We start from the raw sequence: 24,920 nt of genomic DNA on the forward strand, positions 1-24,920 counted from the left end.
CTCTGACTCCATGTGATTCAGCCCACACATGAGCTTCTAGAACCGTGGTTGAGGTTCAGCGCCCAGCTGGCAGCAACTCTGGGGCCTGGGCAGGAAGCACTGCTCCCTCCAGCTCTCATCCCGACCTTACCCCAGGCGGGGGTCCCTGGGTTCACTGGGGAGCCGCGCGAGTAATTCCCTGAGCAGCTGTGTTCCAGCAACTGCCCAGGGCGTGCTTTATTGTCGCCATGTGAAGCTCAAGGTCAGGAGACAGGCAAGGCGTGGTTTCTTGGATTATCTGTCTCTGCCTCACATTCCCCACTGGACCCAAGAAGCTCCAGGCCTGTGTCCCCAAAGGGGCACCCTCTCCAGAGCAGCCTGGCGTGCCGCACGGGCCATGTGCATCACAGGTGATAGGAGCCGGTCCTCCGGGGGTCCCCCCACACTGGGCTAGCCTAGGCTGCTGCTGGCTCCTGCCCTCGGGATCTGAGGGCAGCAGGACCCCAGCCCACCCTCCCTGAGCAGCGCGGTACACGGGTGGGCTCGGGTGGGCTCAGGTGGCCTGCACCCCCTGCTTGGGTAGAACAGCCCTTCTTCTCTAGAAAGCCAGGCTGGCCCTTGGCCACAGGCCTCCTTGAGGATGGGTGTTGCTTGCCTGTCTGAGGACAAAGAGCAGGGCTATCCCTGAAGGAGGACGGCTCCACACTTCCCACAAGTGACACAGGCCTGCCAGACATTCCCTGTTTCATCAACCTGCCCCCTTGCCTCCCTGCGGCCGCTTCCACCTGCTGCAGAAAGTCTCAGACGCCACCCACAGGGGCGGGCGTGCATCCTGGCCAGCACGCGGGCTGTCCTGTGGCTGTCCACTGGACCAGGACATTTGCTGAACACCTGTGATGGCCAAGTGCTGGGCTAGGCACTGGGGGTTCGGCAGTGAGAGGATGAACTCGATTTGGGGAGCTCTTTCTGTGATCGAGAAGGACGTTAAGCCAGGACACGCACATAAGGAAGCAAGATGACTTTAGGTTACTTCATGCAATTGAAGAAAAAAGCAGGGTGAGGAGGGGCTCAGAGGAGCAGTCTCTCTGGAGATGATGAATCAGTCATGGGAAGATCCCGGGGAAGGGCGTTCCAGGCAGAGGGAATAGCATGTGCAAAGGCCCTGGGGTGGGGACACGCTTGGTGTGTTTGGGGAGCTGCCAGAAGGTCGCTGTGGCTGGGGAGAGGGTAGGATAGAGGATCAGAGAGGGAAATGGGGGCCCATGATTGTGTAAGGCCTCGTAGGCCATGGTACCACGGGGACTTTGTCTCCGGTGTGGGAGAAGCCCTTTCAGGAGGAGTTTTAATGTGTTTGTGTTGTGGGAGAGAATCTGCTTTCTGTTTTGGAAAGATTTCTTTCTCTCTGATCATTGTTGAGGAGTAAGAGCTCCAGGGTGTTGGGCAGATGGAGGAGGCCACAGTGCTGTTCCTGATCAGCTGTGGTGGCAGCCTGGGCTGCAGGGGTGACCATGGAGGTGGGGAGGAAGGGGGCACGCGGGGAATTTGTTTCAGAGGCAGAGCCGGTGGGGCCTGCTGATGAACTCGGGTGGGGATGGGGCCGGGGTGTCTGCCTTCTCTTGGGACCCTGCGGCCCCCCCGTACTGGGGCCAGGACAGCCCGTGATGGGGGTGGCATTTGCTGGGCGAGAGCGGGGTCTGGCTCCAGAAGACCTTCCAGCCTTGGGGCAGCAGCCCAGGTGTTGGCTGTGCGGTGATGTCCGGGGCCCAAACAGCTCTGGCCCGTGTCAGATCTGAGCAGGGCTAGGCTGCCCGTGGGTGGCTGGGCGCCACACGGGGCTCGCCAGGACCTCCTGGGACAGGTCATAGGCTCTGTCCTGGGAGAAAGTGAGCCACCACCAGTGGTTTCTGAGTCTGGCCTAGGGTTGTGCTGTTCCCTGGAAGGGCACCCCGCCACAGACGGTGTGCCGGGCAGCAGGCACTGTGTGCTTTTCTCACGGGGTCCGCCTCGCTGCTCAGTGTCCTTAGGCACATGTGTGAACTTGACATCCAGCACTACCTCTCTGGTCTCGCAGGAGCCTTCCCTGCTCCCTGGCCCCTGCGTGGAGCGGCTCAGCCAAGCCAGGCCCTCGACTCCCCTGGGGCCAGCTGGAGGAACAGGTTGTCTCTGCAGGCTCTCGGCCTCCTGCCCAGCCTGGCCCAGCCCCAGATTTCCCTTCCAGCCCTGGAACCCAGCACAGGCCAGGCGCAGCTGGACAAGCCGAGGCCCGGGGGGGTTCACGGCAGGGCTGCAGAATCCCTCCACTGAGTTAGTCCTGCACGCTCTTCTGTGGGCTGCCCACTCGACCAGGGCACAGGTTCTGGGGGACCTCGGTCTCTCATGGGGGAGAGAGAGAGAGGATCTGGAACAGGCACGCCTCCCCTGCCCCCGGCTGTGCCCACAGCAGGCATCACTAATCGATGCTGACACTCTGCTGCCGTACCTCAGTGGGCTTTCACAACCTTCCTCTGCCATCCGGAGGTGGCCCAAGAGATGACACCTGCCTGCTATTCCTGTCCCAGGGGCTGGAGAGTTCTGGCATTTCCAAGCTGTGTCTTCTGCCCAACTTCTCAGCCAGTTCTCTCTCTTGGGATTGGTCCCCAAGCACCTCCCTCTCAAGGGAGAGGTTCAGAGCTTGAGGCAGATTTCAGCAGAGTGGGAGGTGGGCGGGAGAACACCATGATGACAGACCCGAGGCCCTGGCCTTTGGCCCTGTCTACAGGGTGTCCCCCAGGCCTGAGAATCTGGGGGCATCTGCTGTTGATCCTCCTGTGGGCAGAGTGCCTAGTGAAGGCTCAGATCACAGCCTGTAGCCTGACTGCCTGGGCTCGAAGCTCCCTCCCTTGCCGGCTGTGGCCCTTTGGCCAGGTGATCTCCCCTCTCCTGGCCTCAGTTTTCCCATCTGTAAAACGGGGATGGTGACAGTTCTGTTTGGGCGTAGCGAGGATAAATGAGTCGGCGCTCACAAAGCACTTGAGAAGTGCCGGCCCGCAGGAGGCTATGGAGCAGGGGGGGCGCATTACCTTCCTGTCTTGTAACCTGAGCTGCACAGGCCGGCGAGCATTCAAATCCTGACTTGGCCAGGTATTTGCTGCTGACCTTAGACAACACCACCGACGTGTCTGTACCTCTGTTTCCCCTCCGTACGACAGAGCTAGCAGCTCTTGCGAGCTCACTAGGGAGGCTCCTTGGGTCCACGCTGGGTGGGGGGCACTTAGCACAGTGCCCGGTACGTGTTCCACAAACAGGCTGCTGTGCGGGGGTTTCTCCTGAGTGTCTGGACCTCCGGCCGCCCCTCCGGCCGGGGCGTATGTATCATGGCGAGCCTTCATTGCTGTGCAGAGGCCAGCCAGCTGTTTCTAGAAAGAGCCGGGCAGTAAATATTGTAGGCTTTACGGGCCAGACGGTCTCAGCCGCAGTGGCTCAGCTCGGCCGCAGACAGGTACGCAGGTGGCGCGATCGTGCCCTGGAGCAAGTGTCCGCGGGAGCAGGCCCTGTTCCACCGGCCGTCAGCCCCTGCTGTGGAGGTTTGTCCAGGGCGCCTCGCTTGCCTGGCATGCTGGGACTTAGAAGCTCCCTAGGATCTCAGGGGCTCAGGGCATGCCGGCCTGCAGACTTGGGGGGGCTCCCAACACAGACCCCCATTCCTGCTGGCCAGGACCCCATCCTTGCCCAAGGTCAGTGCTGTGGGCACAGGAGGGCCTTGTGTGAGCAGGGGTGGCCGGGGCCGCTGGGTCCCTGAGGGCTGGCCGAGCTCGGCTGACTGCCCTCCCTCGTCCCCTCAGCAGAGAAGCCTGTGTTCTTCCCAGCCTTTGCACCCGACGGCCAGAAGCTGCCCACGGAGCCCCCGTGCTGGACATCAGGCCTGCCCTTCCCTGTGCCACCTCGTGAGGTGATCAAGGCCTCCCCGCATGCCCCTGACCCCTCGGCCTTCTCCTACGCCCCACCTGGTGAGTAGCTTGGCCCTCGCTCGGGCTCCTCAGGTGCCACGCTGAGTCCGCCGGCACCATCACTGGGTGCCAGCTATTTGCAGTGGTTTGGAACGGCGTGCAGAAGGACCTTAGAGTCTGATGAGATCCAACAAGAGGGATAGTCTGGCCAGTGAAAGGAAAAGAAGAGATCTACTGAGAGTTGAGAGATCTGCAGGATTAAGATTGAAACCACTGGCAATAGGGAGCCATAGGAGGGGCTTGAGCTGGTGAGGGGCAGCCCTACAGTGGGGGCTCTGCCTTCTCTCAGTGACTTAGAGCTAGAGAATGGACAGGTGGAAAGAAAAGCCTGGGGAGAGCACAAGCACCAGGTCAGGTGAGCCAAGTCAGAGGTTAAGACTTCATTCTGGAAGCAGTGGGGAGCCATAGAAGGTTCATAGCAGAGGGGAGGATGTGAACCAGTAGACTTATGAGAAAGATCCTTCAGTTCCTGTGAGGGGAATGGGCTACTGCTGGGGCGGGGCGGAGGGGTTGGGTAAAGTGGGAACGGGGAGACCAGTTAAAAGGTCTGGGCCAGAGAGGAGGGGCTTGGGCCAGGGACTGGGCTGTGACAGGGTGGGACGGAGGGAGGCTTCCCTGAGTTGTGGCGTGTGACCTGAAGACACAGGAGCTCATCAGGACAGAGATGGGAGGGGCAGGAGAGGGGCGTGTGGGGACAGGGACCTGCCTGGGGGGGGGTCTGTCTGGCAGGGGCATGACCACTGCTGGGGCCCTGTGATGGACAGATATGTGCCCTGCAGGTCACCCACTGCCTCTGGGCCTCCACGACAGTGTCCGGCCTGTGCTACCACGCCCACCCACCATCTCCAACCCGCCGCCCCTCATCTCCTCCACTAAGCACCCCAGCGTCCTCGAGAGGCAAATGAGTGCTATCTCCCAGGTGAGACGGGAGGGCCAGGGCCTCCCCAGGAGCGTCTGTGTGGCCTGGTGCCCGGAGAACAGCCCCTTTCTCTTTTGGGGGTTCAGTCTTTCCATCTATAAAATGGGGGCATCAGAAGCAGTGATAGCTGGGTGGGAACTGGGCACCCAAGGGGCCAGGGTCATCTCTATGCACAACACTGTTGGGGTCTGAGCTGGCTGGAGCTTGTCCCAGGCACTCAGGACCTTGGGACTCTGGAGTAGTCAAGAGCATGGGCCCTGCAACCAGACTGTGTGGCCTTGGGCAAATTACCTAAGCTTTCTGTGCCTCAGTTTCCCCTCTGTGAAATGGAAGATTGAATGGCCTAGACGCACAGCACGTGGTGAGCCTGTCTGGGACTACCTGTCCCTTGGCCTCCCTGACCTACCCACCTGTGTGGTGAGGGACGGGGCGAGGTGTCTGCTCTGTCCCAGCCCACATGCGTGCATCGTTCCCTTTAAACCATACCAGATCATGATGGCCACTTCATAGGTGAAGGGACCGAGGCTCAGGAGAGCCAGGGACTTGTCCATGGTCACTCGGCTGAGCAGCAGGGCTGGGACTTGAGTCCCAGTGCCCTGACCTGCATGTGATCCTGAGGTTCCCCTCCTCTTGGGCTTTCGTGGAAGGGGATATCAGGGTACTCTGGCTGGGCTTGGGCATGGGGTGGAGGGACTGTGGGCCCCCTGTAACCCCATGACCTCTGCCCCTCGCAGGGCATGTCGGTGCAGCTCCACGTCCCATACTCCGAGCACGCCAAGGCCCCTGTGGGCCCTATCACCATGGGGCTGCCCCTCGCCATGGACCCCAAGAAGCTGGGTAAGGATCTACGCCCCCCCTACCTGGACGGCCCAGGTTTGGCTCCAGCTGTCCATGCTGGGGGGAGGAGGGAAGGCAGCTTGGCTGCTGGGACCATGGCCTGAGCTTGCGGGGAGGGTGGCACTCCCAAATCCCCGGCAGTGCCAGACCTCCGCCCCTGGGTAGGATTAGGTGGGGGCCCTCCCTCCGAGTCCCTGACCCAGTGGCACGTGGCTCACTGCTCTCGCCCATCCCCAGCACCCTTCAGCGGAGTGAAGCAGGAGCAACTGTCCCCACGGGGCCAGGCTGGGCCACCGGAGAGCCTGGGAGTGCCCACAGCCCAGGAGACATCCGTGCTGAGAGGTGAGGGCATGAGGGGTGGGCGTGAGGCCTAGAGTCTGCCCTGCACCCCCAGCGGCTGCCCCTCTGCTCTTTGGAGGAGGGTCTAGGCGGGAGCGGGATCTTTTATCCAAAATCTGCTGAGCATCGTCCGCTCCCAGAAGGTCCAGAAGCCCGTCTTCATGATGGTTCACCCATTTAGGGGCAGGGGGTCCTCTGCGTTGAGACACCAAGGGGGCCTTGCAGGTCAGGAGCACCGTCCCCTGGGAAGGGGTTGCAGACACCCTTTATGCCCCGTGTCTCGTGTCTTTTAGGGACATCCCTGGGCTCGGTTCCAGGAGGAAGCATCACCAAGGGCATCCCCAGCACGCGGGTGCCTTCCGAGAGCCCCATCACCTACCGCGGCTCCATCACCCACGTAGGTGTCCTGGGGCCCCGCCTCAGGGAGGAGGGGGGGACCGGCGGGCCGGGGCTCCGGATGCGGCCCTGACCGCCGCAGAGCGGTGGGCCAGCCCCTCTGTTCCCTCTGGCGTCACTGTGCGGCCCCGGTCTTGGTGGCTAGGGCGATGTCCTGGCGATAGGAGCTCATGCTCTGGTCATTTGCCCGCTTGGAGCCCGGCACATTAGGTGCCGAGCGTCACACACAAGGCGCCCCTTGCGAGGTGCTGACGGTCAAGCAGCAGGTGGCCCGAGATACACAGACCGGTCAGAACTGGGCCGATGGCTTCACAGGATCCGGTGCTTCCGATGGAGTAAGCCTCTGCGATTAAGAACGCCCGGGGCCACCCAGGCCAGTGGGGAGACTTCTTGGGGGTGAGCCCCACGGGAGTCTCGGGGAACAGCATTCCCGGTTCAGGGGATAGCACGTGGGAGCATCTCTGACACGGGCAAGGACCAGCGAGGGGCCATGGTGCCTGGAGCAGGAGGGGGACTCCCTGCGGGGTGTCAGCGGGCAGGTGCTCTGCCCTGGCGGAGCCGGCCCCCACCCCTGTGGCCCCTCGTGTGCCGTCCTCATTCTCCCTGGTTTTGACTTCAGTCCCAGAAAACAAAGGCTTCGTCTTGTGCTAGCCTTGACCTTGTGGTGTTGGGCCGCAGTCCAGCATCGCAGCCACGTTCACCTCTGCAGCAGGGAGGGCGGGATGACGTCCGCCCCCTCCCAGGCCTTGCAGGGCGAGCCGATCACGAGGCCCTCCGGTGTCAGGGAGCGGGGATCAGTTCTCTACCTGACCGAGGTGGGGGGCTCCCCGCACATCTGGAGCCCGTTAAACTCTCTCCTCGCTAGCCAGCGAGCAGGAAGTGTGGCTCCATCACCTCCTGGAGTCCTTAACACCCTGGCTTTCTTATCTTCCCTTCCACCCAGCTCCAGACAAGACACTTTACACTGGCCCAGAGTCCATGCTATTATGGCTCGTTTTGTAGATAAGAAGACCGAAGCTCAGAGGTTAAACCTGAGGTCACGTAGCTAGTAAGTAGTGGACCCAGAGTTTTGTGCCCAGCTGCGTCTGGCTCTAGAACGTCGTGCCAGAGAACGAGGAGCCAGAACACGCAGGTGTGCGTGCCCAGACACGCTTGCATACACGGACACACGCACGGACACACACACGCGGACACAGTGCAGACACAGGGCATGTGGAAAAACAGACACGCAGGCGCACAGACCGGGAGACACACGGACATCCACAGTCATGCACACCCTGCCCCGCCCACACGCACGTTACCGGTGGAGCGTCAGGCCATAGGCTGGCCCGCGATGAGGTGTCTTTGACCGCGGTGGCCTCAGATCACACCACAGAGGAGAAAGCTGAAGATTTTGAAATAACAGGCTTTTGGAGGCGGCTTCGCTGAGTGCAAAGAACAGGTACCTGGGGCAAAAGTCAGGCCAAGGTATTCAGGTCCCTACGGTGGCACCACTCACTCAAGCAGGGGACGGTCTCTCTAGTAAGAGCAGCTGCTCACAGCTGGCATTGGTGGAGGCATTGGTGATCGAAGGCTGACATCTGCAGTTCCTAGGCACCTTCTGCCCCAGGTTTCCAGGCACCTGGACCCACGCTGTCTCGGTCACTCACACCCCTTCAGTTGTCTCTGGCAGAGGGTGTTAGCTGCCAGAATGCATGGTAGTCTGACTTTCCCACCGTCCCGCAGTCGGGTGGTGATGAAATCATGCCCAGGCCACACGCACGCGTGCGCTCAGACGCACACATCCTCGACCCCGGCGGGCACTCGAGGAAGCCCCAACACTCTCTGCTCCCCAGTGCTCCCACCCGTCCTGGGAGTGACGTTCGTTGGGGCCACACCCTGAGGCTGCTCAGCCTTGAAATAGGCCTCAGGCCAACAGTCTCCAGGCACGCACGAGTCTGTCCGCTGTTTTGTCCCCAAGGGCACACACCACGCGTGTGCTGCTATGAGAAGTCGGGGGGAGCCTGTCTGCATTCCGTGTCTTGCTGTCCCTCTCCTCGCCAGTCAGGATGTGCAGTAGGGGTCCAGGGGGTTGCTAGCTGTCGCTCTTACCCCACAGGGGGATGTTCCTCAGCAGAGGAGTTCCCAGGGGAGACTCGGGGTCCACTGGTCCAGGGCTGGGCACACAGAGGGACGCCCACATATGTGAAACGGCTCACGGAATCATAAACATCTTGAGTTGGGGACAGCTTGTCTATGCCAAATGCCTTTGAGAATCGTAGATGCAGGGATTATTTCCATTCTGTAGATGTAGAGATGTATAGGCTCAGAGAGGGAATGTGATTTGACAGAGGTCATACAGCAACTTGCTGGTAAAGCTGCTATTTGCCATCCATCAGTCTAACTCCAGACACAGATTCTGGGCCCCACACTCATGTTCTTGGAAGTTGCCCAAGGCAGGATGCTACTCCACGTGACTGTCTTCTTTCTGCTTGAATACCTCCCTCACTAGGGAGCTCACTCTCTTAGGCAGTGGTTTTCCATTGTGGGCAATTTTGCCTCCTAGGGGACATTGGGCAATGTCTAGGGACATCTTTGTTACACCTTGGAGGGGGGCAGGTTGGGGGGACACAGGGTAGCTCTAGCGTCCAGTGGGTGCAGGCCAGGGATGCCCAGGACAGCACCCACAATAAAGAAGCACCTGGCCCCCCCATGGCAGAGTGTCGAGGTTGAGAACCCCTGGTTTTGGGAAATAGGGGTGCGTGGCCCACGTTCATCAGCACAGCATGGAGGCCCCATCTCAGCACCCCCCCTGTCAGTTATCGTCAGTAGTTAAATGTCAGGGCTCTGAGAAGGTAAAACCCACACGGGACGGGTTGGAACACAGACTCCAGGGCCGGACTGCCTGGGTTCCAGTCCCAGCTGTGCCCCTGGATGAAGTCACCTAGCGCTCAGCGCCTCAGTCTCCCCCTTGAAACAGGCATGGTGACAGGACCTGTCTTAGGATTAAATGAGCGAATATGTATAAGGGGCTCCGAGTGGTTTCTTTTACACCGTGGGGGGCAGTAAGCTGTGACCTGTGTTCTGTGTGGTTGCGTCTGCCCCTTTGAGGCAGCATGTGGAAGAACACACGTGTGCACTGGTGGGCCTGGCACATGTGAGCATGTGTGTGTGTGTGTGTGTGTGGAGCTGGAGGGACCCGTGTAGGTCTGCTGATCATGCCCGCGTCATGCCTGGTGAGCGCAAGGGGGTCCCCAGGTGGAGCCTGCCAGGCGCTCAACCCCTGTGCACCTCCAGGGCACTCCGGCCGACGTCCTCTACAAAGGCACCATCACCAGGATCATCGGTGAGGACAGCCCCAGTCGCCTGGACCGCAGCCGGGAGGACAGCTTGCCCAAGGGCCACGTCATCTACGAGGGCAAGAAGGGCCACGTCCTGTCCTACGAGGGTGAGTGCTATTGTGAACAGCCTCGTGGGGCTTGGGGGGGCAGCCTTTTTCCTCCCCATCCGCAGAGTCTTTGGTGCCTAGGAAAGCATCTTTATGTGGAGGGTTGACGGGGGCACACCCCGGGGTATTTAGGGCGAGCACAGCGGATGAAGCCCCCCTCAGAGAGCTCTCAGGACACCCACACGAGATGCAAATAGGAAGTCCCCTGTGAACTCTGAGTCGTGGAAACCCACTCCTCCAGCATGGCTTGTCCACCAAACCCCAGGCTTTGGTGTTTCTGGAGTTGGTCAAGAGAGGAGGGTCCAGAAAAATACGGTCAGGGTAAAAGGCAGGCAGATGTCTGTGGAAAACAGATCTGGGGAGTTTGTGCCCCTCCCACCGGCCTGAGTGGTAAAGAACCGGGCGAAGCATTTTATCCCCATTTTATGGCTGTACGGGGACAGCCAGTGGTCCTGTGTGGCCACCCTCGTGGCCCCTTGAGAGACGAGGAGGCTTGGGATCAGGGAGGAGGATGTTTGGCCCATGGAGGTGGCTGCACAGGGAGTGAGGGCTGGGTGACAGCATGAAGCACAACCAGAGAGGTGGTGATCTGCCTATCCCTGCAAGTATGTAAGCCAGCAGCAGGGAAGGGTTGGCCTGCCTTGCTGGAAGCATAGTGGGGGACCTGAGGCCCAGCACTTCCGGCCAACGCTGTGCTCTAATTGGTAGCCCATGGGAGGCCACCAGGGTGTGACGACCAGAGTGACCCTCCCCCTCTCCTTGCCTCTTGCCCTGTCTCCCCTCCTGGGTTCAGGTTCCACAACCAAGGAGCCCTGCACGGGCGGGGCCGGGGGGCGGCAGTTAAGGAAGGACAGAGCCAGGATGTGAGTTTCCCAGCATCCTTGGGCGCCTAGGGCTCTGGAACGGAACGCAGCTCATGGGCACCCCTCTCGGGGGCTGGCCCTGCAGGGCCCTACATTGCTTCTCCTCTGATGAGCGGACACCTTTTCTCCTCTTTGTCTGCCTCTGCCCATGCCCCCTGCCCCCTCGCTCCTGGGAAGTGGAGGTGGTACCATGTAGCTGAGAGTCAGGCTAACGGCTGTGTCTTGGGCGCCAGCCTTGGTACGTGGCTGAGGGGCCTGCAGTCAAGGCGTACGGGCAGGATGAGCACAGCCTCAGCTCAGGTCCCCACGCCCGTCCTCGAGCTCTCATCTGTAGAGGGCGTTTGCACCAGGGCTTCTCATCCCTCCCATGCTTCCTGGAGCCGGGTGGTTAGGGGGGCGGTGGGGGGTCGCCCTGGCAGCCTGGACAGTGGCTCTTGTCGCTCTGTATGGGTGTGAGCCCCCCGGCTACACTTCTCATCTCTCCATATATATATATATATATATATATATATATGTTTTTTTCCGTTTTGATCTGAAATCTCCGTGTTTAAACATCAGCAATTTTGAAAAAAAATTTAGAGCCACAACCCAGCATGTCTGTAGGCCGCCGCTTTGTAGCCTGTGGAGTGGACCTGGAGAAGTAACAAGAGGGGGAGAACCTGTTGTCTTCGAGGGGCAGGACTGGGGCCCTGGGGAGCTTACTTCTGCTGCTCTGGGGGAGGAGAGGCCCCTGGAGGAGCCCCAGCCTGCTGGGTGAGGCCAGGCCTTGCTCTCCTCAAGAACTGCCTCCCGGCGTTCCGACCCTCAGCCTGTCTGGGGGGCCAGGGTGCACAGCCCGAGGTACCTCCTGGCTCAGCCAGGCCATGTCTGCCGTGGACAGCCCCCTTTCTGTCCTCCCTGGACTTGCTACAGCGCACATATGTGTGTGTGCGTGTATGCACGTGGACACAGACAGGCACACGGGTCCATTTGTGCCCCTGGCCTCACTTCGTTCTCGGTGGCCAGGCCTGTGTGTGTACGCGCGCCCTCACACCCAAATGGTTGTGCACAGCCTGTCTGTTCCCACTCTGCTGCTCACACACACGTGTGCACTGGTGTTCGTGTCACAAGTCAGCGGCCGTGTGTGGTCAGAGGCACACAGCTGACCAGGGGTTGGGGTTCAGGGTGCAGGAAGCCTTGGTATGTGTTAAACCCCTAGACTGGAGAGAGAGGCCCCGCTGGCCTGCAGGCTGTGGGTTCCCTCGGGAGGGCCCAGCTGGGCTTGCTGGAACGGGGCCCTAAGCACCGGACCGCCACCCCTCACCACGAGCATGGTCTGGTCTCCAGGTGGCATGTCGGTGTCCCAGTGCTCCAAGGAGGACGGCAGGAGCAGCTCTGGACCCGCGCACGAGACGGCTGCCCCCAAGCGCACCTATGACATGATGGAGGGCCGCGTGAGCAGGGCCATCTCCTCGGCCAGCATTGAAGGTGGGCGCCCTGCCTGGCTCCCTACCCCAGCGGACACACAATGCCAGGGCCTAGGACCTGCTCTGGGGGGCCTCCCAGCTAAGTGGGTTAGAGCAGCAGAGAGAGAGAGAGTCTGTCAGTGCCCCCTAGAGGGAGGTGGTGGGATGGTTCGCCTGATTTTCCAGAGAGGTAAACTGAGGCTAGGTCTTGCTGAGGCTCAATCTGGAGGCAGTGCAGGGCCCAGGAGTCGGGACATTGCTTGCTGGGTCCAGGGCCGCCAGCACCGCCACCATCGTGGGGACGGCTGTCAGCGGCCGAAGGGACCCATGCTGGGAGGGCTGGCCCTGGCCCCAGCCCCAGCGCCTGCCACTGCCCGAGGCTGGCTGAGGGACCCACGTAACCACGACGCTCTTGCCCCTCCCGCAGGTCTCATGGGCCGCGCCATCCCGCCAGAGCGACACAGCCCCCACCATCTGAAAGAGCAGCACCATATCCGAGGCTCCATCACACAAGGTGCCACCCGCCCTCCGCCCCCACGGTGCCCGCCCCCCGCTGCCCTCACGGCGGCCACAGCCAGCACGCAGACGTCCGCTGTCGCCGCGATGGGCGGGGTGGGGTGCGTGCCGGCCGCGGGACAGGCGTGTGACGCGTGCACGTGGCCCTTACAGGTGTGGGTTGAAATGCAGAGCGAGGGCCTGTCTTACTGAAGAACAGCAGGAAGCCGAATGCTGCCCCTCCGCCCTGTCCTTTGCAGGCCTTGTGACTGAGCGTCTGTTCCGGGCTTGCCGCTAACCCGGGTGCTCCTCCCGTATTAGGGTGTGGGACTGGTGTCTTCACTTACTAACAGTTCTAGCGGAGCTGTTACCATGCCACCCAAATTCTCCCGGCTGCTCGGTGGTGAGCCAGCTCCTGTGGGCCCCTGTTACGCTTTCTGTCCACAGCATCTCGTCGAATGTGCACGCCTTGGTGAGGTGTTTCAGTTAATACTCCTGTTTTACATATGAAGGGACTGAGGCTCAGAGAGGTCCAGTCATGCGCTCGAGGTCCCACAGCCAGTGAGGACTTGATCCTAGGTAGTCTGGCTCCAGAGTCACTGGTGTGTGGAGACCCCAGGTTAGAACGGGCACGGTGGGGGTGGAGTCGAGGTCAGCACCCTGTTGTCCTTGGCAGGGATTCCGCGGTCCTACGTGGAGGCCCAGGAAGACTACCTCCGCCGGGAGGCCAAGCTCCTGAAACGCGAGGGCACGCCCCCACCACCCCCGCCGCCCCCGCGGGACCTGGCCGAGGCCTACAAGGCCCGACCCCTGGAGGCCCTGGGGCCCCTGAAGCTGAAGCCGGCCCACGAGGGGCTGGTGGCCACGGTGAAGGAGGCCGGCCGCTCCATCCACGAGATTCCGCGAGAGGAGTTGCGACGCACGCCTGAGCTGCCCCTGGCCCCGCGGCCGCTCAAGGAGGGCTCCATCACGCAGGTAAGGGCGCCAGAGCCAGGCAGGCTGGGCCAGGATGCTGTGGGGGCGGCCGTTAGCCGCTGCTCTGGCCTCTACCAGTGGGGAAACTGAGGCTCCGACTCCGTGGGTACCTTGCCCGGGATGACACAGCTGCTCATTACTGAGCTCCTTTGATTGTATTTCTGCTCCTGTGAGGTTCACACCCATTATCCCCATTGTTCAGATGGAGAAACTGAGGTGCAGAGAGTTCAAGCAGCCCGCCAAAGTCCCAGAGCTAACCATAGAAATAAACGGCTGCTGCTGATTGGATTTCTGTTGTGGGCCAGGTGCTGCCTGAGCACTTGGCATCATGCCCTGTTTAGTCCCCACAACCATGCTCTGAGGTAGTTCTCTTACTGTTCTCGTTATATTGGTGCATAAATGGAGGTTCAGGGACATTAAAGTGACTTGCCCAGGATCACACAGCAAGTGAATGGCAGTTATGAACCTCAAGTCCAGACGTGCCTAAATCTGCACATCTTTGCTTCTTGGCGTCCCCTTCCCCCCACCAGCAGGCTGCACTCCCCCGGCCCCGGCCCCCGCCCCCCAGGAAGCCCCAGCCTGGTAGGGCATGACCAGCTCCAACTGTGTTAGGAGCTGGCCAGTGGAAACCGCGCAAGGGCCACTGTCCCTTCCCGTGGTCAGAAGTGGCCTGATGGAATGAGGAGGGAGAGTGGGAACCATCCCAGGGGCTGCTTCGCTACGAGGCGGACAGTACTGGGGAGGGCATCCAGGGAGGGCATCACAGCTGGGGTCAAGGTTCATAGTGCCGGGAGAAGCCGTGAGGAAATTATCCAACGCCAGGTTTGGCTCTCAGCCTCTGGGCGGGAGTTCCCCATGGATCCAAGAGGGAGGCCAGCCTGACTCTACAGCATTCTTAAAAGCAGGGTGTTTCCCTGCTTTAATTAAAACATTCATGCATGAACTCCGAGCTCCATCACTAGAGACACAGGGCCCCACTCTACCCCGGGTTCCCAAGCCTGTGTCAACAGGGCGGGGGCTTCTCCCAGGTGGCCGGGTTGTGCTCTGGTCCATGACCCCCTGTTTCTTCAGCTGCCCCTTCTGGCCAGAGAGCAAACAAACCTCAGCCCTGACCTCTGAGCCTTGGGCCCCAGGCGGTGGAAGTGGGTTTTGCTGCTGAATTTTCTGGAGTGGTATTGAGTGGGCCGTGGAGTCGCAGACTGATAGGGGAAGTTTTCCCCATGTGGGGATGCTGAGGCTTCAGGGGCCAACAGAGGGTCCCCCACTTGCTCCAGGGAGGGCTGACCTGTGACCTTTGTGCCCCCTCTGCAGCCGCCCCCCCGCAGGTGGCTCTGGGGGCCAGGACAGGGGCGGGCGGGGCAGTGACATGTGTGCTGATCTTAGGTTTAGCAAAGCCCTTTGTCCCCCTGCCCCTGGAGGTGTTGAAACATCGCTCCCGTTTTATGGCTGCGAAACGGAGGCTCCGCGGTTATGTAGCCGGTGCTCCCCCTTCTCCCCAGGGCACCCCGCTCAAGTATGACACTGGCACGTCCTCTGCTGGCCCCAAAAAGCATGACGTGCGCTCCATCATCGGCAGCCCCGGCCGCACGTTCCCGCCCGTGCACCCGCTGGACGTGATGGCCGACGCCCGGGCGCTGGAGCGCGCCTGCTACGAGGAGAGCCTGAAGAGCCGGCCGGGGGCAGCCGGCAGCTCTGGGGGCTCCATCACCCGGGGGGCCCCGGTCATCGTGCCCGAGCTGGGCAAGCCGCGCCAGAGCCCCCTGACCTACGAGGAGCACGGGGCGCCCTTCGCCGGCCACCTCCCACGCGGCTCGCCGGTGACCACGCGGGAACCCACCCCGCGCCTGCAGGAGGGTGCGTGGGGTGCGGGGGGGGGGATGGGCACTGGGTGGACTCCCCGGCTCAGGAAATGGCCTCCCCACCCACCCTCAGCTTAGGCTGGAAACTGGCGGCACCCTCGGGGCCACCACATACCTTCCACCTGCCTGACCCGTGGCTTCTGCCCCCAAATTATACTCTGAATTACCTTTGCCTCCCTGCCACCTCCAGACCACCACGATTTCCCACCTGGCCTCCCCGACTCCCCTCCTGTCCTGCTATAATCTGCACCCCAAACACAGCCAGAATTGTCCTTTGAAAAGCTCACATCAAATCATGCCACTCTCCTGCTTAAATCTTTCTAGTGACTTCTCGCCATGGCCCTGCCCACGCCGCATCTCACTGTCCCCATGTTCCTTTATCCACCCCAGGCTCAGTGAGCCGGCTTCCTCCTCTCTGTTCTTGACTTTGCTCAGGGCCTTTGCACCTGCTGTTCCCTCTGCCTGAAACCTCCCCCACTTTCAGATCATTATCTAAATGATTTCTTTTTGTCCTTTAGGTCTCTGTGCAAAGTCACATTCTTGGGGAGGCTTTTAGGACCCTCCCCCACTATTCTGGTCACATTTTAAATTTTCTCCGGAGCATTTATCACTCAGAAATTCTCGTTTGAAGACTAGCTTATCACCTTTCTCCAGCATTAAGTGTCTGCTCCATGTGGGCCGGGTTTCCTGCCTGTTTTGTTCACTGGGGTGGCTTCAGCTCTTAGAGCAGTGCTTGGCGTGGGCTGGAGGCTCCATAAATATTTTCTGATTGCTTGAATGAATGAATGAACAAGGGAACAAATGAGAGCATGAATGAGTGAATTTTTTAGAAGAACAAAAACACAGAAGCAAATGAGTCAATGAAAGAACATAGGAGTTGAGACAACGGAACAGGTGAAGGAAGAGTCCTGGTCCCCAGATCCCAGAGAGCCCATCCTCAGATGGCCTCCCCATAAACCCTGGCCTCGGTGGCCCCTGTGTAAGGGGCTGTGACAGTCCTGGCAAAGTGGTCCGATGCCAACCCCCCCCTGGCCTGTCCCCACAGGCAGCCTCTCATCTAGCAAGGCATCCCAGGATCGAAAGCTGACGTCGACGCCCCGTGAGATTGCCAAGTCCCCTCACAGCGCCATGCCTGAGCACCACCCCCACCCCATCTCGCCCTACGAGCACCTGCTTCGGGGCGTGAGTGGTGTGGACCTGTACCGTGGCCACATCCCACTGGCCTTCGATCCCGCCTCCATACCCCGCGGAATCCCTCTTGATGCAGGTGATTGTCCTGGACCCATAGAACCCCACAGCAGGGGGTCAGGGGCTTCGTCAGTGTCAGATCAAGGACGCCTCAGGCATCAACTAAGCTCTGCTAGATGGGGAAACAGGTGTCGGGGTGGAGAGGCCCAGTGGTCGTGTGAATAATTTAGGTTAGAACAGAGGTTCTCTTAGGAGTCTGAAGGACATACGGAGTTAAATATTTTTCAGGGGTTTTCTTTTCCTGCAGAACTTACCAGGGCTTTTAAAATTGCAAATGTATCAAAAGAGGGCTGAAGTGTTGAGTGTTCCTCAGATGGACATGATCTGAAAATCTGTTTAGAAGGATGCATCCCATAGGTATCTTAGTGATCTACATTTTGGATGCCCTTTGTTTGGGGGAACTTCGATCTGAATAACATTATCAGTAGAAGGTACCCCCGTGTGTTTTGGGGAGCAAGGGTTTTTCTATGTCCAGGCCCTCAATTCTGTGTTGTGGGGAGCATTTGGGGAAGAAGCTGTCAGGTATAGGAGCGGGGGGCAGCCTGACCTTCCGCATCTCCTCCCTGCAGCCGCTGCCTATTACTTGCCCCGACACCTGGCCCCCAACCCCACCTACCCCCACCTGTACCCACCGTACCTCATCCGCGGCTACCCTGACACGGCCGCGCTGGAGAACCGCCAGACAATCATCAACGATTACATCACCTCGCAGCAGATGCACCACAACGCGGCCACCGCCATGGCCCAGCGAGCTGACATGCTGAGGGGCCTGTCGCCCCGCGAGTCCTCACTGGCACTCAACTACGCCACCGGCCCTCGAGGTGGGTGGGGCTGGGCGCTTGCTGGCAGGTGCGTGGGCAGACCCTTCCCTTCCAGAATCGGCCCTAGTCCTCGTCTGCCCGGGCCCGCTCGATGGTGCCCAGGACACGGGTGTGCTGGCTGAGGTGGTGGAGGGTGGTGCGCTTAGAGGTCTGGGTAGTGTGAGCGCCCTGAGCGCACACAGACCTGGCAGGTGGTGGAGAGTGGTGTGTGTCTGGTAGACGCGTGCATCCTGGATGCACACACGGGAGGTGTGCACTGGTCTCTGCATACTCTTGGTGTATGGGGGTCCTTGGCATTTAAAAAAAAAAAGAAGAGGATCGAAATAGGAGGCTGTTTGTATTTCTGGTTCCATTGACTTGGCAAACAGCCTGTAGTTGCTTTGTAAGTGCGTTAAATTCGTCCTCTGGAAATACTTTTGAAATGTTCTTCTGGCATGACCAAGTCCCAGTTAGGGTCCATTTGGAAGAACCAGTCATGCTAGGTATTTCAGATGGTGAGGACTGAGTACGGGGAACTGATTGTATGGGGTGAGGGGCTGGAAGAGCAGGAAGAGCATGCCGAGGTAAGGCAGGGACGCCACCAGCAGGACACAGCCGCTCCTGGGCTCGGGAGCCAAGGGGAGGTGGGACTGGGAGAGCCTGGCGTTCAGAAGAGGGCCCGAGGGGGCTGGTGCTCGGCAGCAGGAGGGAGCGCCCCGGCTCACGAGGGCACCCTGCGCTCCAGCTGATGGGGCGGTCCAGCCAGCAGGTGGCCCGGCCCCCCCGCCCCTCCTGCAACCCCCGCCCCCACCTCCTCCGGCAGGCATCATCGACCTGTCCCAAGTGCCACACCTCCCCGTGCTGGTGCCCCCAACACCAGGCACGCCCGCCACCGCCATGGACCGCCTCGCCTACCTCCCCACAGCACCCCAGCACTTCAGCAGCCGGCTCAGCAGCTCCCCGCTCTCCCCAGGTAACACGCCCGCCCCCGTCCGAGGAAGGCGGCCGGGTGTCCTCTGTCCACCCCAGAGGACAAACCCAGGCCCGCCCTGAGCGCTGGACTGAACCGCAGGACTTTTGGTTGCCAGGGGGCCCCACTCACTTGACAAAACCCTCCGCCACCTCCGCGTCCGAGAGGGAGCGGGAGCGGGACCGAGAGCGGGAGCGCGAGAAGTCCATCCTCACGTCCACCGCCACGGTGGAGCACGCGCCCATCTGGAGACCCGGTAGGGCGCCAGAGGTCCCTGCCCCAGCCTCGGGGGGTCCTCGTGGGCCACGCGAGGCCTGCCCCCCTGACCCGCAGCCTGTCCCCACCAGGTACAGAGCAGAGCAGTGGCGGCGGCGGAGGTGGGGGCGGGGGCGGCAGCGGCAGCCGCCCCGCCTCCCACTCCCACTCCCACCAGCACTCGCCCATCTCACCCCGGAGCCAGGACGCCATCCAGCAGAGACCTAGCGTGCTGCACAATACGGGCATGAAGGGCATCATCACCTCCGTGGAGCCCAGCACACCCACGGTCCTGAGGTGGGCCAGGTTGGCACAAGGGAGGGGACAGGGGAGAGGGAGAATGGATGGGTGGGTGGCTGGGTGAACGGGCAGTTACTTGGGAGGTAGGTGGATGGGAGATTGGGTTACAGGGATGGGTAGGTGGAGAGACAGAAGGACTATTGAGTGGGTAAGTGCGTAGATGACAGGTGGTAGGCGGGTGGGTGGTGTGTGGACAGTGGCTGGGCTGGATGAACAGATAGGTGGGTGGGTCAGGGTCTGGGTAGGTGAGGTGAGTGGATGGATGGATGGATGGATGGATGGATGCGCCTAATGAAGGACTGAAGGAGCCACGCGGACAGTGGGAATATCAACGGCAAAGGCGCCGAGAATGCGCCTAACGCGGGGAAGGGCACTTCCCCGGTGCCCCTCCCTGCCCAGGGGGTGGGTGCGTAACTGGATGTAGGTTGAGTGAGAGGTGAGTAGGTAGTGGATGGATGGATGGATGGGTAGATGGGTGGGTGGTGGGGTGGGTGGGCAGGTGGATGGATGGGTAGAAGAATGGATAGATGGTGAGTTGGACGGATGGGTGGCAGTTTGGTGGGGGGATGGATGAGTAGGTGGTAGGTTGTTGGGTTCAAGGATAGAGTCTGTGGAGAGGAGAGGGTCAGACAAGAGAGGGCTGTGGGGAGAGACTCCTCTTGATCCTCCCCCGACTTCAGCAGGGCCCTTCAGGAAGGAGATAGTGTCCATCTTGCCTGGAGAAAACCTAGGGTTTCTCTTAAAATGGGGGAGGCTCTGTAGGTCCCATGTGTGCCCCCCACAGTCCACTCACTCTCACAAGGGGCCCAAGTCCCCTCCAGTGACATCCCCCCCCACAAGGACTGGGGGCAGAGCTGCCTAATGCGGGGGAGGGAGCTTCCCCGGTGCCCCTCCCTGCCCAGGGTCCTGTTCGGAGGCAGGTGCTTCTTCCAAGGTGAAGTTTCCGTTCATACAAGTACCCTCCCCCCATTTGGCTGCCCTAAATCATACTCACCACCCAGCCACCATTCCAATTAGGAAAAATGACAACCTCGTTTCCCAAAAGCATTGGCTTTGTCCTCCCTGACTCAGATAGACAGCAGTTACACGAAACAGAAGCACCTGGCTGCTTGGAGCATGGTTATTGCTCATGCATGAAGGCTGGCTGTTTCTCCACACCAGCAATAAGCCGATTAGAAACCGTCACGGGGCGGTCGGGCCTTTCCCAGTGGCAGCTGGAGTGAGGGTTAGTGAAGGGCAGGGCGCTTCCTCATGGAGACACTGGGCTTCACAGAGAGGCCCCGAGGGCTGGAGTCGGCCAGTTCGCATCCAAGCGCCAGCGTCCTCATCTGCGAAGCAGGGATAATTACATTTACCCTGTGAAGATCAGAGTATACGTTTGTGCATTCCTTCTTCCTGGCTGACCTGTGTGGGGTGTGGGGGACACTGTGATGCAAGCCCTGCCCTCCTGGGGCTTATCTTAGGGCCTAGACCAGACAGCAATCAGGGAAGGCTGCTTGGAGGAAGAGGCACGTGACCCTCAAGAGCGGCAGTGGTGGGGCGGAGTGCTGGAGAGCACTCCAAGCACATGGCCAGGCAGGCATCCCAGGGAGCCCTGTGTGGCCTCTGGTGGCCGGGGTGGGAGAGCCGGGGGCCCTGCTGCCTGCTCCTCTAATACCCCATCTCCCGTTCCCCGAGCATTCTCGGGGCCTTTGCCTTTGCTGTTCCCACTGTCCACGTGGCTCCTCCTTTGCCTCATGCCCTGAGCAGCCCGCGGCTCACCTGCGAGCCCTTGCTGGCTTCCGTTCTCTGTTCACCCCGACTCTTAGAGCCACACTCTGATGGGGTGCACCTTCTCTGTGGCCTTGCATACGGTCTGCTCAGCTAGAGCGTAAGGTGCTTTGTCTGTCTGCTGCTATGTTCCTCAACGTCTAGAGCAGTTTCTGGAACGGTGCCTGACACAAAGCAGGCGTTCAGTAGAAAGTCTGGGACTGACGGAGACGGTGAATAAATGAGCGGGTGAATGCGTGCCATTGGTACGGCCGTGCATGGCAGGGCCTCTCAGCCGGGTCGGGAGGGCAGGTTTATTCCAGGGCAGTGGAGACCCTTCGCGGTGCTGAAGTGAGAGGGGAGTGACCCCGCCTTGGCCTCCTGGGCCCGTGCCCCCCCCCCGCCGCCCCGCGATGGTTTCCGCAGTCCCTTGACCGCCTTCTCTCCTCCTGCAGGTCCACCTCCACCTCCTCGCCTGTCCGCCCGGCCGCCACATTCCCACCCACCACCCACTGTCCGCTGGGCGGCACCCTCGACGGGGTCTACCCCACCCTCATGGAGCCCGTCTTGCTGCCCAAGGAGGCCCCAAGGGTCGCCCGGCCTGAGCGGCCCCGTGCAGACGCTGGCCACGCCTTCCTTGCCAAGCCCCCGGCCCGCACGGGGCTGGAGCCCGCCTCCTCCCCCAGCAAGGGCTCCGAGCCGCGGCCCCTGGCGCCCCCCGGCTCCAGCCACACGGCCATCGCCCGCACCCCAGCAAAGAGCCTCGCACCCCACCACACCAGCCCGGACCAGCCTGCGCCCGCCTCGGCCGCGGACCTGCACCGGGAAAAGACTCAAAGTAAACCCTTTTCCATCCAGGAACTGGAGCTCCGTTCTCTGGGTAAGACCACCCTGACAGCGGCCACCTTCATAGACGCGATAATCATGCGTCAAATTGCTCACGATAAAGGGCCGCGAGAAGGAGGTTCGCTGGCCAACGACTCCCCTCCCGATGGTAAGACTTCCGGCCCTGCCGCCCACCCAACCCGTCTTGTGGCCTAAAGATATTTTCAGATCTCTGCTTTTTATTTTTCCCCCCATTTTTTGTTGGTTTTGGTATTTTGTTTTTAAACTCGTCCTCGTCGATTGCACGCTCTGATGGTTTATCCCTCAAGCTGCCGCCCACCCCTACCCCCCGATTTGGGGGCACCTCATCATTTGCACATTGTTTTATCATGATTTTTTTTTTTTTTTGGATTTTCGCTTTTTTTCCTTTAATGAATGGATCTGTGATTTTGACTTCAACTGCGCCTCCCATCTCCCAACCTTTGCGCCTGTGTTTGGGGAGCAGGGAGTGGGGTGACCCCTGCTGCCGTGTGGATGAGTCTGGTTTGGAGGACGCCCGCCGAGGCAGACTGTCCAGGAGAAGACAGGCAGGGGCGGGAAGCACCCGACTCTCCAGGAGGAGCCGACCCCTGCACCCTGCCTGGGTTGTGAGGGTGTCTTGGGGTGCCCTGACCCCACGCCCCCCTTGCTGTCCTACTGCCCAGCATCCGCTGGGAGAAGGAGAGTCCTCTGCCCCCTGCCTCCCATCTCTGGCCCCTGCTCTGGGCCCCTGTTTGCTGGACCAGGGGCTATAGGGACTGTGGCCCAGGCGGGGTCCTGGGACCTGAGTATCACTCCCTACCACAGCCCCCACCGATCTCACTCCTGCCCTCCCTTCCCTAGAGACTCGTCTTCCCCACCCCGGCCCCCACCGTCTCTGTGGGTCTGTTTTTCTCACTGTCCCTAGGTCTGTCTCCCATCTCCTGGCTTGTCTGCCTGTGTGTCCAACTGTGTTTCTCCTCCACCTGGCACTCTCCTCACCATTCCATCTCTCTCCTTTCTCAGTGCACCCCCACCCCTGGCCGGCCAGCAGCCCCTGCTCTGGCTCGCTCCCTCTCTCCATCTGCCCACAGCGCCCCTCCGGCCTGGGGGCCCCAGCCAGCATGGGAGGGCGGGCCAGGAGGGGCGGCTGCAGCCCCGGGTCCCGGCGCTGGCCTGACCTGGGGCCTTGCCCACTGCAGGTTATCATGGTGGCAGCTACAGCCCCGACGGGGTGGAGCCCGTCAGCCCTGTGAGCTCGCCCAGCCTGACCCACGACAAGGGGCTCCCCAAGCACCTCGAGGAGCTGGACAAGAGCCACCTGGAGGGGGACCTGCGGCACAAGCAGCCAGGTAGGGCCCCACCCTGCCCCTGCAACCCCATGCACCCCCATGCACCCCACTTACCACAGCCCTATGAGAGAAGGATCGTCGTTGCCCCATCGTGCAGGTAGGAAAATCGAGGCAGCCAGAGGCGGGCGGGGTGGGGGGAGATGGGCCCCGCCCCCCCAGCTCAGGGCAGAGCTGGGATTCAGTGACAGCCCCCCGGCCAGGCCCACGCCTCAGCCCCCCGGCCCCCACAGCTGACCCGCTCTGCTCTGCCTGCAGGCCCCGGCAAGCTGGGCGGAGAGGCTGCCCACCTCCCACACCTGCGGCCGCTGCCCGAGAGCCAGTCCTCGTCCAGCCCGCTGCTCCAGACCACCCCAGGGGTCAAAGGTCACCAGAGGGTGGTCACCCTGGCACAGCACATCAGTGTAACTACCCCTTCTCTGCCCCCTCCTCATCGCCTTTGAACCTGGGCCGGGACAAGGTCCTGGGTAAGGGAGGGGGAGGGTCACACGCAGCCTCTTGGCTCTGAGGATAAACTGAGTCCTGGTGGCCCAGACCCGGGATGTAGGGGTTGGCAAGGGCAAGCCATGCCAGGGGCCCCAGAGGCTCAAACTCAGGCATGGTCGCCGCCCCCTCATCAGCTGATGGAGCCCAGGGTGCGTGGGTCCACGATCCACATCTCATGTACACTGGCCGGTGGAATCTGACCCATCCAGGGGCCACCACTTTGAGACCTCGGGCCAGGGCCACCGCCCTGCACACACAGGGATGCTGAGGCTGCTGTAGGCAGGCCTGAAGCACCCGGGAAGCCAAGAGCCAGGCCCGGTTCTGTCCCCAAAGCTCAGCAGCCTTTGTCCACTCAGAAGGTTCTGGGGGGTTGGCTGTGGCCTAACCCTGCACTTCTGCCCCGACCTTTGGCCTGCAGGAGGTCATCACGCAGGATTACACTCGCCACCACCCACAGCAGCTCAGCGCGCCCCTCCCTGCCCCCCTCTACTCCTTCCCTGGAGCCAGCTGCCCCGTCCTGGACCTCCGCCGCCCACCCAGCGACCTCTACCTCCCGCCCCCGGACCACGGCGCCCCGGCTCGTGGCTCGCCCCACAGCGAAGGGGGCAAGAGGTAAGTGTTGGGGGCGGGGTGACCTTGCCGTTCAGCTGCTCGGAGGCCTTCATCCTGTGGCTGCTGTGGGAGGGCTGAGCAAGTGCGAGGGCCACCTCTCGTGGCACAGATGAGAAACTGAGGCTCGGGGGGATGGAGGAGCTTGCTCAAGGCCACGGCGCTGGTGCGTAATAGCTGACTGTGCACCACACTGCGTGGGCTCCAGACACCAAGCTAAGTACTTCCCACGTGTTAGCCAGGATTCTCGGCGCAAGCCCGGCGAGGACAGGCAGTGCCGTCCCCGCGTCACCGATGAAGGTACTGAGGTGCAGAGAAGCGAGTTCATTTACCCCCAGGGATGCAGCCCGCAAGTGGCAGAGCGGGGATTCGAGCCAGAGCTGTGTGCTCAGCCTCCCTGCAGATAACACACACACTCACTTCTGGGTCCCCCAGGAGCGCTGGGGCTGGGGGAGGCCCCCAGCTCGAGGGGGCGCTGCACGGGTGAGGCACAAGGGCAGGAAGACAGCAGGACGTCTTTAGGGGGACAGTGGGATCCCTGGCCTGGGGTCAGCAGGGGTCAGCTACCAGACGCGGGCCAAATCCAGCCCGCAGTCCAGGAGCTAAAGGTCCTAAAAGAAAAAACGACAGTGGAGACCATGCGTGGCGCCCAAAGCCTGGAATAGCAGCCCTCCGGCCCTCTGTAGGAAGAGTGGCTGAGCTCCGACGTGGAGCAGGGCAGGTTGGGAGGGGAGTGGAATCCCTGCATCATTTTGGAGGAGAGAGCACTGAACTCTGACCGCAGCGGGGAC

The 24,920-nt window shown here is 61.2% G+C and overlaps 1 protein-coding gene across 8 annotated transcripts in view; it reads left to right on the forward strand.

Annotated features, from left to right (window-relative positions):
* NCOR2 (nuclear receptor corepressor 2) overlaps positions 1–24,920 on the forward strand; it is a 212,453-nt gene that overhangs the window by 179,753 nt on the left and 7,780 nt on the right. For 6 of the 8 annotated variants that reach the window (XM_035016829.1, XM_035016830.1, XM_035016831.1 and 3 more), the window contains 19 exons: positions 3,801–3,965; positions 4,745–4,884; positions 5,619–5,721; positions 5,959–6,063; positions 6,354–6,457; positions 9,733–9,883; positions 12,073–12,213; positions 12,619–12,705; positions 13,363–13,661; positions 15,161–15,515; positions 16,566–16,787; positions 17,338–17,589; positions 18,392–18,541; positions 18,657–18,794; positions 18,886–19,090; positions 21,298–21,722; positions 22,888–23,037; positions 23,293–23,438; positions 23,939–24,132. In XM_035016829.1, the coding sequence (XP_034872720.1) occupies positions 3,801–3,965; positions 4,745–4,884; positions 5,619–5,721; positions 5,959–6,063; positions 6,354–6,457; positions 9,733–9,883; positions 12,073–12,213; positions 12,619–12,705; positions 13,363–13,661; positions 15,161–15,515; positions 16,566–16,787; positions 17,338–17,589; positions 18,392–18,541; positions 18,657–18,794; positions 18,886–19,090; positions 21,298–21,722; positions 22,888–23,037; positions 23,293–23,438; positions 23,939–24,132 (3,532 nt within the window). Of the gene's footprint in view, positions 1–3,800; positions 3,966–4,744; positions 4,885–5,618; positions 5,722–5,958; positions 6,064–6,353; positions 6,458–9,732; positions 9,884–12,072; positions 12,214–12,618; positions 12,706–13,362; positions 13,662–15,160; positions 15,516–16,565; positions 16,788–17,337; positions 17,590–18,391; positions 18,542–18,656; positions 18,795–18,885; positions 19,100–21,297; positions 21,837–22,887; positions 23,038–23,292; positions 23,439–23,938; positions 24,133–24,920 lie in introns of all 8 variants that reach the window. The other 2 variants (XM_035016825.1, XM_035016826.1) reach the window with 2 other exon arrangements.

This window comes from Mirounga leonina, unplaced genomic scaffold (assembly GCF_011800145.1).
Source record: "Mirounga leonina isolate KUSES-001 unplaced genomic scaffold, KU_Mleo_1.0 Mir_171, whole genome shotgun sequence".
Taxonomy (NCBI): domain Eukaryota; kingdom Metazoa; phylum Chordata; class Mammalia; order Carnivora; family Phocidae; genus Mirounga; species Mirounga leonina.